Below are 15,389 nucleotides of genomic sequence, written 5' to 3'. Positions count from 1 at the left end.
TACCCTCAAATGTGTGTGTGTGAGACAGGAGTAAAGCAATTATAGCAAAATGTCAACAATTGGTGAATTGAAGGATTTATGAGTATTAATTACATGAATCTTGCAACTTTTCTGTCGATTTCAAATTTTTCAAGATAAAATTTTAAGAAAACATGTGGATAGTCTATGACCCAACATTGCCTTTTTCATTATTTACCTTCAATCAGTTGTATAGGGATCAATGTGGAGAGAGTGAAAAAAGCACCTTGCAAGATGTTAAGTTCACTATTATTCCATTTGTGTAGAAATAAAAACCAGGAAATAATGTTATTAATTTTGTGGCTACACCTCAATTTCATGATTTGTTTATCTGTGGATAGGGAAGGAAGGCTGGAAATAGGGCAGAAGAAGCGTCAAGGAAGAATTCCAATTCAATCTTTAAGGCTTTAATTCTAAAAAATAAAATAAAATAAAATAAAAGCCAATATGGACAAAATCTCAAAGAAAGAGATAAAAATTATTATTATTTTTTTTTAATTTGTGCTTTTATTTGCCAGTATAACTACAGTAACCTGCAAACTTTTTTATTCTAAAAAGCACATTTTACATTACAGTCCAACAGACACATATATAATGTGTATACATATATAAAAGTGAAACAAAGGTTTTGCCAAAAACGTCTACCCTGAGTGTTAATTCTTTTTAAGACTTTTTTTTTTTTAAACTAAGGCTGAACTGCACTGACATCATAATCACCAAAGTCCCTAGTTCATCTTAGGGTTCGCTTTATGAAGTGAATAGTGTTGCACGTTCTATGGTGGATTTGGACGATAGTATGATGACATAAAATCATTATAGTGTCATACACAGTATTTTCACCGCTCATAAAAACTTCTGTATTCTATGTATTCGTCTCCCCTCCCCCGCAAACTCCTGGCAACCACTGATCGTTTTATTGTTTCCATTGTTTTGCCTTTTCCAGAATGGCATATACACAGAATCTATTTTTCTTTTTTCCTTGAAGAGAGGGGTTCAAAGTCTTTATGCCTATAACACCACTCATGGCCCAGCCACACGTGGACCGGACAGGCTCCAGGTGGCAAACTCCCCCACTGAATACTGTAGCTTTCCTTCCAGTACTGAGCCCTGTCCCACTGGTCCTGCCCAGCAGCCACGTGCAGGTGAAGGGGGGATATGTGTTGGGTATCTGTTCATAGGAAGGCCACAAGTTTTGTGCCCCTTGTCACAATGAACCCTGATTCCTGTCGGGTGTGTTGTAAACAGACGAGCCATTTCTTCAGACTCCCTGCTCTGATCACACCCCAAAAATTATTTTTAATCAGAGTTATTTTAAATATTATTCTTAAGAATAGAAATCATTCTGAAAAGTGGTTATCTTGAGTGGACTATGATTCACTTTTAACTTTATGCATTTCTGGATTGTTTTTTAAGGCTTTTATCTCCCTCTCTGATGATGAGAAAAAAAAAGACAGTATCTGTATTGTGTCAAGGACTATACCAGTCAAAGCAGGGCCTGCCGATCTGAATAAAGGGTTCTTCTAAGCTCACGGGAGGCTCTGGTTAGCTGTGTGACCTTGGCCAAGTTCCTGGATCACTGTCTGAATAGCCCTTTCCCCCACGGAGTTAATGCCTATGTTAGACGGGATAAATCATGTGTTGCACTTAGCAGGGTGCACAGTAAGTACCCACGAACGTTAATTCTACCATCATTATTGTGGCTGCTGAGTTATTAGTCCCCAGCCTGTGCTGGCTGGGCGGGGCCTCCCTCTCCCCGTTGCTGCTCCGGGCGTATCTATCCCGGCACTTCTGCAGTGTTTTCGGTGGTGTGCTCATTCCTGCTCTGTCTCCAGCATTAAACTCTGAGTTCCTTGAGAGCGAGGACCTTCCTGCACCGCCCCCTCCATTATTCATCTCTGTACCTGCCTCTCAGCCCAGCAGCTGGCACACAGTAGGTCTTCAGGAAATAATGATGGTAGGTATTCAGAAATGAATGACACCACCTGATTTCTGGCCACTGGTCCCCACTCTCAGAACTCACTTCCAGAAGTACATTTGCTTCCCTGACGGCTCCAGTACCTCCCCCTCAGACCACCTTCCTCCCCATCTGTTTTCCTAGGCATCCCATCCATCCCCAGGCTCTGTGTTCAGGCCTCTGCCTCCGTCAAGACTGACGACCCCAGGGACTAAAATAGTCGAGTTACTTAGCAGACTGTCGGATCCTTAAGAAAGTTCTGAGCTCAGGACCGAGGAGGTGGGTGGGTGGGGGTGATCCCTCCAGGCTTGAGGAGATTAGCAAAGCCTGTGAAACCGGATAAGGCTGTGACCTGGATAATTCAGGACTCACATCAACCCTCATTGGAATTCTCTGGGTGACTGCCCAGGCTTGTTTGGCAGGAGAGCCAGTTCCAGGCTCCAGGCTTTTGCTGGACTTCCTGCACCTGCCAGGGCAGCTGTGGGCTGAGCAGGCGGATGCCCGGCTGGGTCTGGGCAGAAGTTCCTTCTCACCACCTCCAGGCCTGTCTTCACCACTCGTTCTCATTCACGACTTTAAGAATCTGGAAGCCTAGAATCCATTGGGATCCGCAGCCCGTGGACCCCAATGTTGTGGCTGCAGGAGGGGAGCCAGCAGGGCCTGGGGCTCCAGGCTCTGCCCGATGACGCTGCTCGTGGGAACAGGAGCTGAGGCCAGGCCAGAGAGGTCAGTTGCGGGCATGGAGGCTGCAGGCCAACCAGCTGGAGTGGGTGAGACTGGAGAAGATGGGGTCCAGGAAGCCAAAGAGGGGGCCCTGGGAGGGGTGGGCAAGGCACAGACCCTGTAAGAGGAGATCCCTCGGACTGCAGGGTCCTTTACCCAGAATGTGTCAAACCTTGTGAGCTGTGTCATTCTTAAAGATGCAAGGCCATACCTAAAGGGAGATGGAGGTTACCCAGAAGATCATTCCTAAGATTAGGGGCAAAGCTGGGCAGGGTTATCCGTAGGATTCAAGTTGGGACTTCTGTTCGTGTTAATCTGAGGCCTTGCCGGAATTTCTCTTTAACTTAAACCACACAAAACTATTCCTTTTTGGGAAAAGGAATCATCAACATCTACTTAATATTCCTTAACTTTTACTAAACTTCTCTGTATGCCATACACTTTGGTACATGTGGAGAGGAATACAGAGATGGGGAAGATGCTGTTCTTGGCCCGTATAGGGAGATCTTTCTTCTCCTTTCCTCTGTCTCTCCCTACCCCTCCCTCCCTCCACTCCCAGGCTGTCTTCTCTGGAAGGCAGTTTAGCTTTGGGCTGAGCAGACATGGCCTTGGGAGTCAAACTAATGAGGTTCAACTCAGAGCTTTGCCACTTAGCAGCTGTCTGGTTTGGGTGAGTCATTTCTTTTCCTTTGAGCCTCGCTGTCCTAATCTGCAAACTGCATCCGACAGTAGTGCCTCCCTCATAGGATCACTTTAAGGAGAAATGGGGTAAGCCACATAAAGGACTTAGCATGGTGTCTGTGCTTAATAAGCATTAGCTATTTCTATTAGTCATTCAACAAACATTTTTTTTCTAGGGCCCAATCTGTGCCATACTGTGTACTAGATGCTGCCAGGGGTAGAGATGAATGAGACATCCTCCAGGATTCATAGCCTAGTTTGTTTATTCATTGATTGATTCCATTAGACAGTCAATAAATATGTATTAAGCCCTATGCTGGGTGCTGGAAAGTCAAAAGTCCCCAAGTTGCTCCCTGTCTGGTGGGGAGACGTTGTAATGTACTGTGATTGATGCTATGATGTGGGAGCTCACAGGCTGCTGGGAGAACACAGAGAAGCAGAACTTTTCCAGTTTGGGGCAGGACGATGGCTCCAGAAGAAGGCTTTTTGGCAAAGGTAGACCTAATTTCCTTATTATTTCTCCAACTCATAGGCATGCTTCTGTTCCAGGACCTTTGTACTTCCTTTGCCTGGAGCCTTCTTCTCCAGGGTGTCCCCACAGCCTGCTCCCTCCCCTCCTTTATGTCTCCTCTGCCCTGAGATGTTTCCTGGCCACCCTATTTAAACTGTCTGCTCCCACCATCAGCCCTCTTCCCCACAACACACAGACACACACACACACCACTCTCCTCCTTTCCTGATTTTTCTCCACAGTGTTTATCAACACCTGCCAAACTCTATATATTTTATTTATTGACTTGTCTATTTCTGTCTGCTCCCACCAGAATGCAAGGTCTCTGGGGGCCATGAGCATGGAGTTCTCATCTGTTTTGTTCATTGCTTTTCCCCAGAACAGAGCTTGGCACATAGTAGGTGCTCACAAAAGAGTTACTGAATGCTAAGCATGTTAAATCTAGAAAGAGGAGAAGGAATAAAGGAAGAGAAGAAAGTGGGGGGGGGTAAAAGAAGAAAGAGAAGGAGGAAAAAAGAGAGAGAGAGAGGGAGGCGAGTAGGGGGTGGAGAGAGAGAGAGAGAGAGCACAAGACGGTGTGTCTGAGAACTGGAAGGGGTTGGCATCAGTCTTCTTCCCAGCAAAGCGCTGGGTTGTGTGCGGATCCAAGGCAAGCCTGGAGAGGCGTGGCAGCAGGTCCTGATCGGCCACGGACCTGCCGGGGTACTTTGGCAGCTTGTGGCCCGTGCTATCATAGAGGTGAGACCGATCGACCCAGGAACAGGAGGGGAGGCCGTGAACTCTGCCAGGCAGATATCAGGGAGGCGTCTGGAAGAGGTGGCTCCTCCTCTTAAGCTCTGGGAAGGAGTTCAAACGTCCTTCTAGGTGCCGCGGGCATTCTAAAGCCCTGTTCTCATCTCCCCCATGCTAACAGGCGCCGGATCACCATCTCTTGATTTCGCTTTGCGTCTGTTTCCTTAGTGTCTCACTGCAGCTCTGTCCGCAGGACTTGCTCAGGAAATGGTTGCTGGGTTGGATTGGGGTTGAAGACAAGCAGATTGGCCTGGAATCGTGAGTATCTCAGGATCAGGAGCCTAGAAGCTTTGCTCTTAGGTCTCAGATCTTGCCAGTCAGAGCCATAGGTTGTTCTAGGGTTTCTCCTGCCTCCAAAAAAGAGGTGGCATTACGGCATGGAAGAACAGTAGGCTTTTACCAGGTGAAAAAGAGAGTGATGTTGGTCCCTCCATCGGAGGGACCAACAGAAACAGAGTCAGAAAGGAAGACTCGTTCAGGGAATGTTTCCCGAGAACGAACAGCTGAATTGATTTTTCAAAGATAAAGCAAAACATGTCCTTGCTACCAAGTAGGTGTTTGGATTGCATTTTTAGCAAAAGTTTTGGTGAAAGTTGAACTTGAGCCTGTTACATATGTACCAATAAACTGAGACCAAGACTGGGCTGGCTGTGTGTGTCTTTAGAGCAAACTGCCAACCTACAGAATGGCTGAAATCCAGTGAGGCTGCTACTCCCTCCGGAGTTAATTGGTTTACCGATCCAATTGCTGTTACTCCACAAATAAGTATCAACCAGCGAATATGTATTAGGCTTTGGGCTAGTGGCTGATAATGTGATGAAAAGCAAGACTGACAAGTTTCCTGCTCTCTAGGGGAAGGGGTAGGAGACGGATGTCATAAACAAGTAAAGAAATACATCAAAGAGAGTGAAAGATGATGTCAAAGTGCTGTGAGGGCTGTCGAGTTGTAGAAAGGTGAAATGGGCATGAGAAATTGCTAAATTACTTAGGTTTGGCTAGGTTAATGGGAGAAGTTAAAGTTAGCTGAATGTTGATAATTGGCAAAAGCTTATAAAGGGAAAAAAATCCAATTTAGTAGTTTGTTGAGTTGGGTCAGAATATTTCTATGATTTGTTGGTTTAATCTTAAGGAATATGATCACTGAATGTGAAATCATTTCAACTATATAAAATTTTCATCATTTGTACCTAAGTAGATAAATCATCTGTATATTTGCAGAAAGAAAAAAAATTTTTGTTGAATAATATATTGCATACAACATCAAAAAAAAAGATGGTGGTAAGTGCTGTGCAGGGGGAAAACAGTGATATAGGATTAATGGGAGGAGGAGGAGCTACCTTGGGTAGATGGTCAGGGAGGGCCTCCTGGAAGAGGTGTCATTTAAGATGAGACCTAGAGGATTAGGAATGAAGAGCACCATGTCTTGCTAAGTATCAGTATTCTAGGCAGGGGGAACGGCAAGTGCCAAAGTCCTCAGTAGAAAAGCTTGGAATGTTCAAGAACAGGTTAACATGAGAGCACCCACTGTCACAGAAGGTCGGCCCTGGAGCTCATGCAGCCCGTGTCCGACTTAATGTTGCTATTCGCAACATCCCTGGACATGACTTGGGCGTGAATCAGTGCTGGGGCAGGACCCCCAAGAAGGTGGGGAGCAGAGAATATTTGACAGCTTTTTCCATGCCATAGAGCAACTGAAGGGGTCCTGAGTTTTCTGGGTTTTTTTTTTCTTTTTAATCTTGGTAAAATGTAATATTTTTTCTACACTTTTACAAACCTATGAACCTAATCTTCGTAACTGGCATGACTGACTTCATGTGTTTCTGATGAGGCTCTCGTGTTCCCAACACCTAAAGAAAGCTCCTTTTCCTGTGGAATCATGTGAGGGCGTGACTCCCCCCCCCCACTCCATCCCCCCTGCCCCTACTACAGTTCTGTTCCTAAAAAGTGGTAAATAAAAAGTGCCCCTGGGGACAGGAAACTCACCACTCCCAAGACAGCTCATTATTTCCCCAGGACCCTGGAGTTGCTAGAAAAATCTTTCTTGTGTCTAGCTCAAACCTGACTCCTTGAGGTGCCCACACTTGGGGCCAGCTCTGCAGTGGAGCCACGTGGGACAACGATGCTGCTTTTTACCCCTGAATATCCTTCAGAAGTTTGGAGACAGAGGCTGGGTACCCCAAACCCCCTTCCAAACACCAGTCGGCCCCCATTCCGTCTATCTGACAGGCATCCTGTGACCCAGACACCCCCAGGTTTCAAGAAGCCCTCCTGGAGATGGGGCTCGGGAACAGGCACTCCCCTCCAGGTAAGGTCAGCTAGGACCTCATTCTGGGCACCCACTCCTGCCGTCACTGCCGACACAGCTGTTGCTTTTGTGATCTGACTGGTACCAGGCTTGGGGACCATACATATGACTGCTGAGCTGTGTCACCCACCCCTGTCCTTGTGTGCTTCAGTTCTGGGGATCTTAGGATAAGACCTATTCAGTCTCTTCTTACTGAAGTCACATCATCTTGCTATTGATCGAGGTCATTCTGGGACACTCAGCAGAAGAGTAAAACTCCTTAGCCTGACACCCAAGATTCTTTGTTGACACACCCAGTTGCATCTCTTCAGCTAGCCTTTCCCACCATTCCTAAATTCCTACTGTACACGTAGGAACTTCCCTTTTCTGAGAAGTCAAGAGCGCGCATGTCCGTCTTTCCTAGGAAGAAGAGCAAACATGAATTGAGCCTTTACTCTGTGCCAGCACAATTCTAAACGCCTGCCATGTGTCAACTCAGAACATAGGGATGAGGCAGGTAAAATGATTCACCCCATTATTCAGGTGGGTAAACTGAGGAGCAGAGCACTTGCCCGAGGTCACAGCTAATAAGTGGCACTTCCAGAACGCGGGCTCTTAGCTACCAAGCATCCTTGCCTGGTAATTGTGTGTTCCCAGCTCTACATTCAGTGACATGATGTGAGTTGCATGAAATTGCTCAGGGTGAGAGTATTTACACGACAGAAATTGGCAAATGTTAAAAATCAGGGCTTTTTACCCCCCTGGAGGGTCATTTATTAAATATTTAATAGAATATTGCTGCCTAATACCCTCAGCTACCCCGTCTGTTTGCAGTTCCCTGAATGAGCCCTTATAATTCATGCCTATGAGTCCTGCATGTGCTGTTCCTTCTACCTGAATGCCCTTCCTCACATTCTTGTCCTGGTGAACTCCAATCCACTTTCTCTCGCTCTCTTTTTTTTTTCATTTTTAAAAATTGTGGTAATATACACATAACCTAAAATTTACCATCTTAACCATTTGAAGTATGTAGTTCAGTGGCATTAACTACATTTATAGTGTCGTGCAACCATTACCACCAGCCATCTTCATAACTCTTTTCATCTTATAAAACTAAAACTCTGCATCCATTAAACATTAACTCCCCATTCTCCCTCCCCCAGCCTCTGGCAACCACTATTCTACTTTCTGTTTCTATGATGTTGATTAAGTATCTCACGTAAATGGAATCATACAGTCTTTTTTTTTTTCCATCAATTTATTTTATTTTTGGCTGCATTGGGTCTTTGTTGCTGCACACGGGCTTTCTCTAGTTGCAGTGAATGGGGGCTACTCTTCGTTGCGGTGCGCAGGCTCTCGGCGCGCAGGCTCAGTAGTTGTGGCTTGCGGGCTCTAGAGCGCAGGCTCAGTAGTTGTGGTACAAGGGCTTAGTTGCTCCGCGGCATGTGGGATCTTCCCGGACCAGGGCTCGAACCTGTGTCCCCTGCATTGGCAGGCGGATTCTTAACCACCGTGCCACCAGGGAAGCCCAGTCTATGTTTTTCTGTGACTGGTTTATTTCAGAATTCCCTCCTGTTTAAGGCTGAATACTATTCCATTGTATGTACACACCACATTTTACCTATGCATTCACCTGTCTGTGGACGCTTGGGTTGCTTCCATGTTTTAGCTACGTGAAGAATGCTGCTATTGTACAAATATCTCTTTGAGACTCTGCTTTCAATGCTTTTGGGAACACATCCAGAAGTGGAATTGCTGGGGTGTATAGTAATTCTACTTTTAACTTTTGAGGAACCGCCATATACTGTTTTCCACAGCAACTGTACCGTTTTACATTCCTACCGACAGTGCACAAGGGTTCCAATTTCTCAAACCTACTTTTAGAGATTCAGTCCAGGTGCCTCCTCTTCTAGAAAGCCCTCAGTGACCTCTTCATCCTGGGATGGGTTCCTTTAATGTGCTTATAGTACATTTACTGAGCAACTACTATGGACTAGGCTCTGAGCTGAGCACTTCAAACACGTGTTTGCAGAAGAGATGGTTTCTGCTCTCAAGGCACTCCCTGTCCCATTACCGATGAACACATGTGGGATCTTCCTGGACCGGGGCACGAACCCCTGTCCCCTTCATCGGCAGGCAGACTCTGAACCACTGCACCACCAGGGAAACCCTACTAATTCCATGTTTTAAAGTCACTTGGTAGGACAAGCAAAGCATTTCCAAGGTCTGGGCTGGGAGTTTATTGTTGCCCTGGGCTGAATGTTTATTGTTGAGTGAGAGTTAGTGCCAGATACTGCTTGACCTGGGATATCTTGGGACATCTGCCTAGAAATAAGACCTAAATCCCTGTACACGGATAACTCACCTTGAGAGAGGGGTAGAGAGAGAGGAGCAGGTCCCTTGAAAACATCTGCATTTGGGGGTCAACAGAGATGGGGGGTGAGCCGCCGGAGGAGAGATGGCAGACTGTGGCCTCTTGAAGGCCAGAGGGAAAGAGTTTCAAGAAGGAGGAGGTGATCAGTGGGATGGAGTGTTCAAGAGAAGCCCAAGCTTGGGCAATGCCAGGCTTTGGGGGATCCCTGAGAGCCGGCTTAGGGATGCAACAAAAGGTACACAGCAAGGGGTTCAGAAGAGAGTGGGTGATGGACAAGAGGAGGTGTCTCTGTCCTGAATTTTGGCTTTTAGAGGAAAAAGAGCTGGAGAGAGGTCAGCAGAGGCAAGCGATGTTTTCCTTTTTTTTTGTTTTGGCTTCCTTTTGTTTGGTTTAGGATGGTGAAGCTTGTATATACCTGTAGGCAGCAGAAGGAATTGGTTGAGAAAAAGAAATGAAAATGCAGAACAGAGAGGACTTTTCCCCACAGCGGTTACTGCCCTTGGACGTACTGTATATTTACTGGATGCCTTTACTATCTGTTTTCCCAACCAGAAGAGAAGCTGTCCTATTCACAGTGGATCCCCAGCAGTAACCTGGCAGGGATTAGACACTCGATAAGTACTTTCCGTATTGAAATGAATTCACAGCGTTCCTGCGGGTGCCTCGTGCTTAGGTCCTGGGAAGAGAAGGGCTCATTGGAGCCCAAGGAGGGGCTCCTCTCTGATACTGCCGTGAGGGGAGGGGGAGAGAAAAGGGAGTCAAGAGCAAGGAGAGGAAGGAGCTCACACCCACATCTTCTCAGAAAATTATGTGTTGGGGGGGGTGTCAGGGAAAATGGGCCATGGATGGAGAATAACCCTGACTGTGGTTATTCCCTCCTCTGTGTCTCTCCCGGAAGCCTCCCAGGCGTCTGGCGTGCTTCAGGAAATAGCTACTTCTGAGCGCAGATGGGAAAGATATCCCCAGGGGTCTTGAGGGGTGAAGTAAGGCTTTCTGTGGGAGTTACCATGCATCCTGGAGCTGGCCCAGGTGGGGTGTAAGAGGTGGGCAGGGAGGCCCTTAAAACCAGCTGGGCCCAGCTCCTGCCTCTACTCCAGACCGAGGACAGAGAGAAGGTGTCACTGGTGAGGAATCTCATTCTGGGGGCTGCCTTGCCCGAGGGGGGTGGGGTCAGGGCCTATAGAGGGATGGGGCTGTGAGAGGAGACCCCTGGCCCCTCATGGCCTCCCCTAGATTTCGGGGAGGTCTCAGTAGCACCTTCTGTGTAGTGGGGGTTTGGTGCTGTTGATCATCTCCATCCAGGAGACATGAACTGGGATGCAGGGGGGTGGTCCTGGGAGCAGGGGGGCCGCTGTATGTAGACTTGGAGGACCTGTCTCTCCAGTGACCCGGCCACTCCCCGGCCCCCATGTCTCCATGCTTCTGTCAGGCTGTCTGTCTCCACTCTCCCCACCTCACATTACCGCAGCCAGAGCTCCACTCCACAATTATCTCTTGGCCTCGCTCATTCTCCTCCGTGGTTGCCTGATAAAAATATCCAACCCCACATCCTTCTGCTGGAAGCCTCCTTTGGGATCCATCGATGGTGCACTTTCCCGGCCTCCAGAGCAGCTATTTCAATGCCTCTGCCACGTCCTCTGTGAAACTTCTTTTGTGCACCTCCTGACTCCTCTGTGTGGGACCTGGCACTGCTCCCTCACGTCAACAGCCATGTCCCAAGATGATCTAATGTGCACCTGGGATTTTGGTTTTCTTCAGGTATGATGAAGGCAACAGATCAGGAGACGATTGCGTTTAAAAGCTAGTTTGTTACAGTTTCCAGGAGAAGGGGACGTACCACACCTAGCAGGGCCACACAGAGAAGCACCAGGGTTGATCAGGAGACAGAAGAAATGAGGGAAAGCATGGCCCAGAGCCGGCATTGTGTCTTCTGTGGCTAAGGCAAGACAGGCCAGGGTAAACAGTTTAGGACAGGCTAGCTTGAATAATTTCAGTGGACTTCAGGCCGTAGGGGTGGTGCCCGGTGGTCTGGTCCCGGCCCTGGGGCGATTTAGGCCAGGGGGAATATTGGCTGGGAGTGTGGAATTGAGATAGAGGAAGTGGTTGGGCATGGGAGTTTAGGATCGGTTAGTTTGCACTTGAAAGCCATGTTCACAGGAGAGTGTTTTGCTTTATCTAGGGATTAGCTAGTCTTGGAGGGGCTGTCTCTTTCCAGCCCAGCAAGGTCCCCAAGATGTTAAAGTGTCATGAAATATAGAAAATGAACAAGATGATTAGTACCCAGGGGCTGTTCAGAAGCAGCGGAGTAGGGCCAGTCAAAGGAGTAGATTCACAGTCCTGAGCTGAATCCTTGGGCAACTCACTTTCCCTTCCTGAGGCTCCATTTCTTCACCTGTAAAGTCAACAACTGCTATTCTCTCTTTCAACAAATGCCTGTTACAGGGCAGACACTGCCAGTAGGTTTCACAGTACCCACGTGTTAGGGTCATCTGCAGGTTTAAGGAGACAGTGGATGGTGTCTGGCACGTCTTAGGTGCCCAGTACATGGTAGCTGGTGTCCTCCTCCTGTCACAGCTCCAGGAAGCAGTGAGGAAGATTGGCTTGGAAGGGTAAGGTCTAGGGTCATTTTCCTTGTCTGTTTAGAGCCCTCAGAGCGGAGGCTGTGGGCGGACAGAACCCTCAGGAATGTTCTTGGAACTCAGAGGAGCTGCTGGACAAAGGATGGCATGGAGAGGCCAGCCCAGCTCCTGGGAGCCCTGGGGAGTTGGAGGTTGTGTGTTTGGAGCCAGGCCACAGGAGGTACCAGGGGCCCGGTGCAGAGCTCTCAGAGTGACCACGGAACTCGGGGATCGGAGACAGCAGGGCATCGGAGTGGAATCCTGGCAGACTATAGGTCAGCTGAGCAGCTCTGGGTGAACAAGGACTTTGGGATCCAGAGAGGGAAGGGAAGCAGGCAGCCACTGGTAAGGAACTCCTAAGAGGCCAAGTTAGAATCCATCACTGGCCCGAGACATAAGGAATTTCCCTTGCCTTCTGGATGTGATTGTTTTGGACTTGCGGCTAGTGATTCATGCGTTTGTCAAAGGTAGATGCTGGGGAGGGAAGCTGGGGCCTCCAGGTCCATGGGATAGAGCATGTGAAGGACCCCAGCCCGCTCCGCTCAGAGGGGAACACATCGCTCTAGGGAGGGAGGATGTATGGGGCAGTGAGCGACGCGCCAGGCTTGGATTTGAACGTCACCTCCACTTTTTATCAGCTGCGTAACTTCTGGCAGGTTGTTTGAGCTCTCTGAGCCTCCATTTCTGCACTGGCAAAATGAGAACTGTTGGGGAGGAAGACATTTTCTACCCTTCTAAGTTCTCTTGGCTGGTCTAAGAATTAAATCGACATGGGATACACTAACAGGAGAAAATCAAACAAAAGTTTAGTAACACGTACACATGGGAGAGACCCAGGAAAACTAAGGAACTCACCAAAATGGCCCAAGCCCTTATCTTAAATACCATCTTCTGCTAAAGACCAGAGAGGATGTTGGGGGTAGGGCTTTGGGACTTCAAAGGGGAGGAAGGCAATTCACATAGAGTTGGAAAAGCAGATGTTTGTTATGCAAATGTTTGCTGGGCCTGCAGAGACTATGGAACACAGGGTCGACTCTGGTTTCTAGGCCCTGTCAAGTTTCTCCAGCCACAGCTATTCCCGTATTCCTTACAGATACCTCTATAATAGTTCTGTTCCGGGAACAGAACCTTTATCTAAATTCTTAAGGCAGCTAAGGGAGAGGTAAAAAGAAAGACTCCCCTAATCTTCTGTTTCTTAAAATTCATCAGCCTAAATTAATCCTTATGCCAAAGAGACACACTTTGGTGTTCAAATTTTGCTCCCCTACAGAACAAGGATACCTACCCTTCAGAGCTGTTGTGAGTACCCAGGGTTGACTTATTTTTGTAGGTAGACATGGTGCCTCGGGCCCATGAAAATGTTTTAATTTTAAATTCTTTTAAAATCAGGAGAAAAAATAATATAATATAATGAACGTATAAGAATGAATCCAGCCTGGATTGTTTTTATACCAACACAGCTGTAAAATATAATTGAAAAAGAATTTTCAGGAAGGAGCGATTGTGTTGGGGGTATTTGCCATGGGAAAATTCTCTCCCATCTCTAATGGGGACAACGACCCAGGGTGCCCCTCTCCTCCCAGGGACCCCTTGGGTCAACTCCTTGAGGTTTTTGCCTCATTTTTCCAGCTAGTATTGCCTGTTTACTGCCCAACTTGAGAGGGTGGGGCCTGGTGGGCCATGGAGTGGCCCTCCCCAGCCAGAAGTGGGTCTGAATGGGCCATGAGGGCCTCTCCCGATCGACATGTCATGGGCTGTGTTTTCTTTTCCAGAACCCTGGAGATGAAGGGCCTCCTCACACTGGCTTGGTTCCTGGCTTGTAGTAAGTGCTTGCCCCAAGACCTCTGAACTTTTGACCTTTCACCCCACAGAAACAATAAGGTAGTGGAAAGGAGACCAGTCTTGGAAGTCCTGACGACCTGATTTTGAATCCTGGCCCTACCCTGACCATGTCGATTTCAGCAAGAGCCTCTGTCTCCTTATCTGTGACACAGAATAATAGTCGACCGGTTGGGCTGCTGCAGGATTCTAGGAGGGGATATGGAAAGATTGTGCCATGTGGAAGACATGGGGCTTGTAGACATGGGAGGCAGATTTTTTACTTTGATGCCAAATAAAATACGATAAAACTATCACAACACAAGATCCTTATATAAATATTCCATTCCACAATTCCTGGGCATTCTCTGCTCAGGCCTGTCCAGGTTTTCTACATGTCCCACCTGCTGCCACCTCCCAGCTGGAGGGAACTGCCCAGCGTGGGGGAGCCTGGCTTTAGGCCTCCCCTGCAGCCCCGTCACCGTGTACACAACCTCTGACAGGCTGTCCTACTGATGCCTTGGCAGATCCCTGGAGACTGCAGGGAGAGTGGGAGAGTGCCTCTGGCTCCCTGCAAAACCCTGGGCAAGTCACCTTCCCCTCTGAGCTACAGTTGCCCAACTGTAAGATGAGGGAGCTGCCTCCAGTGATCTCTACAGGGCCCACACTGCTCTAAGATTCTGTGCCTCCCGTTCCAGATGGTGTCAACCGCGGGGAGGGACGGGTGTATCATCAGGAGACACAGGAAGTGCCTGTCTGCCTGCTTCATACTGATACGATATTCATTATCCTGAACATTTCTTGGTCACTTACTATGTGTCTGTCACTGTGCTAGAAATTTACATACTTTATCTTTTTTCAACCCTCATGACACCTCCAAAAGGTAGGCGTTCATTTTAGGCACCCCCCCCCCCGCCCCTGCATTTTGCAGATGAGGAAACTGAGGCTCTGAGAGATGAAGTGACCTATTCAACATCATACTGTGAATTAGTGGCAGAGCTGGGATCGTCCACGTCCAAACTTCTAATCCCTTCTCTATCTGTTTGCCCTCACGTTTCTCATTCCTCTCCCATGAATGGGGAGGATAAAAAAGGGACACATTGGTCCCTCCAAGCCTCAAGGTGAGAGAAAGGGAGGGAGCACGTGGGAAAGTGGGCCTGGAGCGGGTTTGCCTGGGCTGTCTTTCAGGTGTGCCTGCTGTCCCAGGGAGCTTGCTGCAGCTGAAGGTGATGATTGAGAAGGTGACTAGGAAGCCCGCCCTGATGAGCTATGGCTTCTACGGCTGTTACTGTGGCTGGGGGGGTCAAGGAACCCCCAAGGATTGTACTGATTGGTGAGTTAATTGTCATAACTGCCCTTTATGCTCCAGGCTCTGTATCCACATTATCTCATCTAATTCGATATCAATTCTGAAAGATGAGTATTAAAGCACCATTTTATAGATAAGAAAACTGAGTCTTAGAGAAGTTAACTGACTTGCCAAAGATACATCTAGTAACTCCCTGAATCTCAGTGCCTAATATATCAGTTGATCTATCACTACATAACAAACCACCCCAAAATGTAGTAGCCTAAAGCGATGACAACCCCTTATTTTGCTAAGATTCTGCCACTTG

At 47.8% G+C, this 15,389-nt stretch overlaps 1 protein-coding gene and 1 non-coding gene across 10 annotated transcripts in view; one reads left to right on the top strand and one right to left on the bottom strand.

Moving 5' to 3' along the window:
• Window positions 1-1,173: 1,173 nt before the first annotated feature.
• LOC115867344 (small nucleolar RNA SNORA11) lies at window positions 1,174-1,303 on the bottom strand. Its single transcript, XR_004045078.1, has one exon. It is a non-coding gene; the product is annotated as a small nucleolar RNA SNORA11 (small nucleolar RNA).
• A 1,155-nt stretch (window positions 1,304-2,458) lies between these two features.
• PLA2G5 (phospholipase A2 group V) overlaps window positions 2,459-15,389 on the top strand; it is a 31,067-nt gene continuing 18,136 nt past the window's right edge. For 2 of the 9 annotated variants that reach the window (XM_060310164.1, XM_030876297.2), the window contains exons 1-3: window positions 3,306-3,365; window positions 13,728-13,777; window positions 14,962-15,106. In XM_060310164.1, coding sequence (XP_060166147.1) covers window positions 3,319-3,365; window positions 13,728-13,777; window positions 14,962-15,106 — 242 coding nt within the window. In that variant the 5' untranslated portion in view covers window positions 3,306-3,318. Of the gene's footprint in view, window positions 2,743-3,305; window positions 3,366-3,619; window positions 3,872-4,491; window positions 4,626-4,877; window positions 4,938-10,379; window positions 10,462-10,766; window positions 11,096-13,727; window positions 13,778-14,961; window positions 15,107-15,389 lie in introns of those variants that run through there. The other 7 variants (XM_060310177.1, XM_060310183.1, XM_060310153.1 and 4 more) reach the window with 7 other exon arrangements.

Source organism: Globicephala melas, chromosome 1 (assembly GCF_963455315.2).
Source record: "Globicephala melas chromosome 1, mGloMel1.2, whole genome shotgun sequence".
Lineage (NCBI taxonomy): Eukaryota > Metazoa > Chordata > Mammalia > Artiodactyla > Delphinidae > Globicephala > Globicephala melas.
The sequence above is the reverse complement of the archived record's forward strand: the minus strand, read 5'-3'. Positions and strand labels throughout refer to the sequence as shown.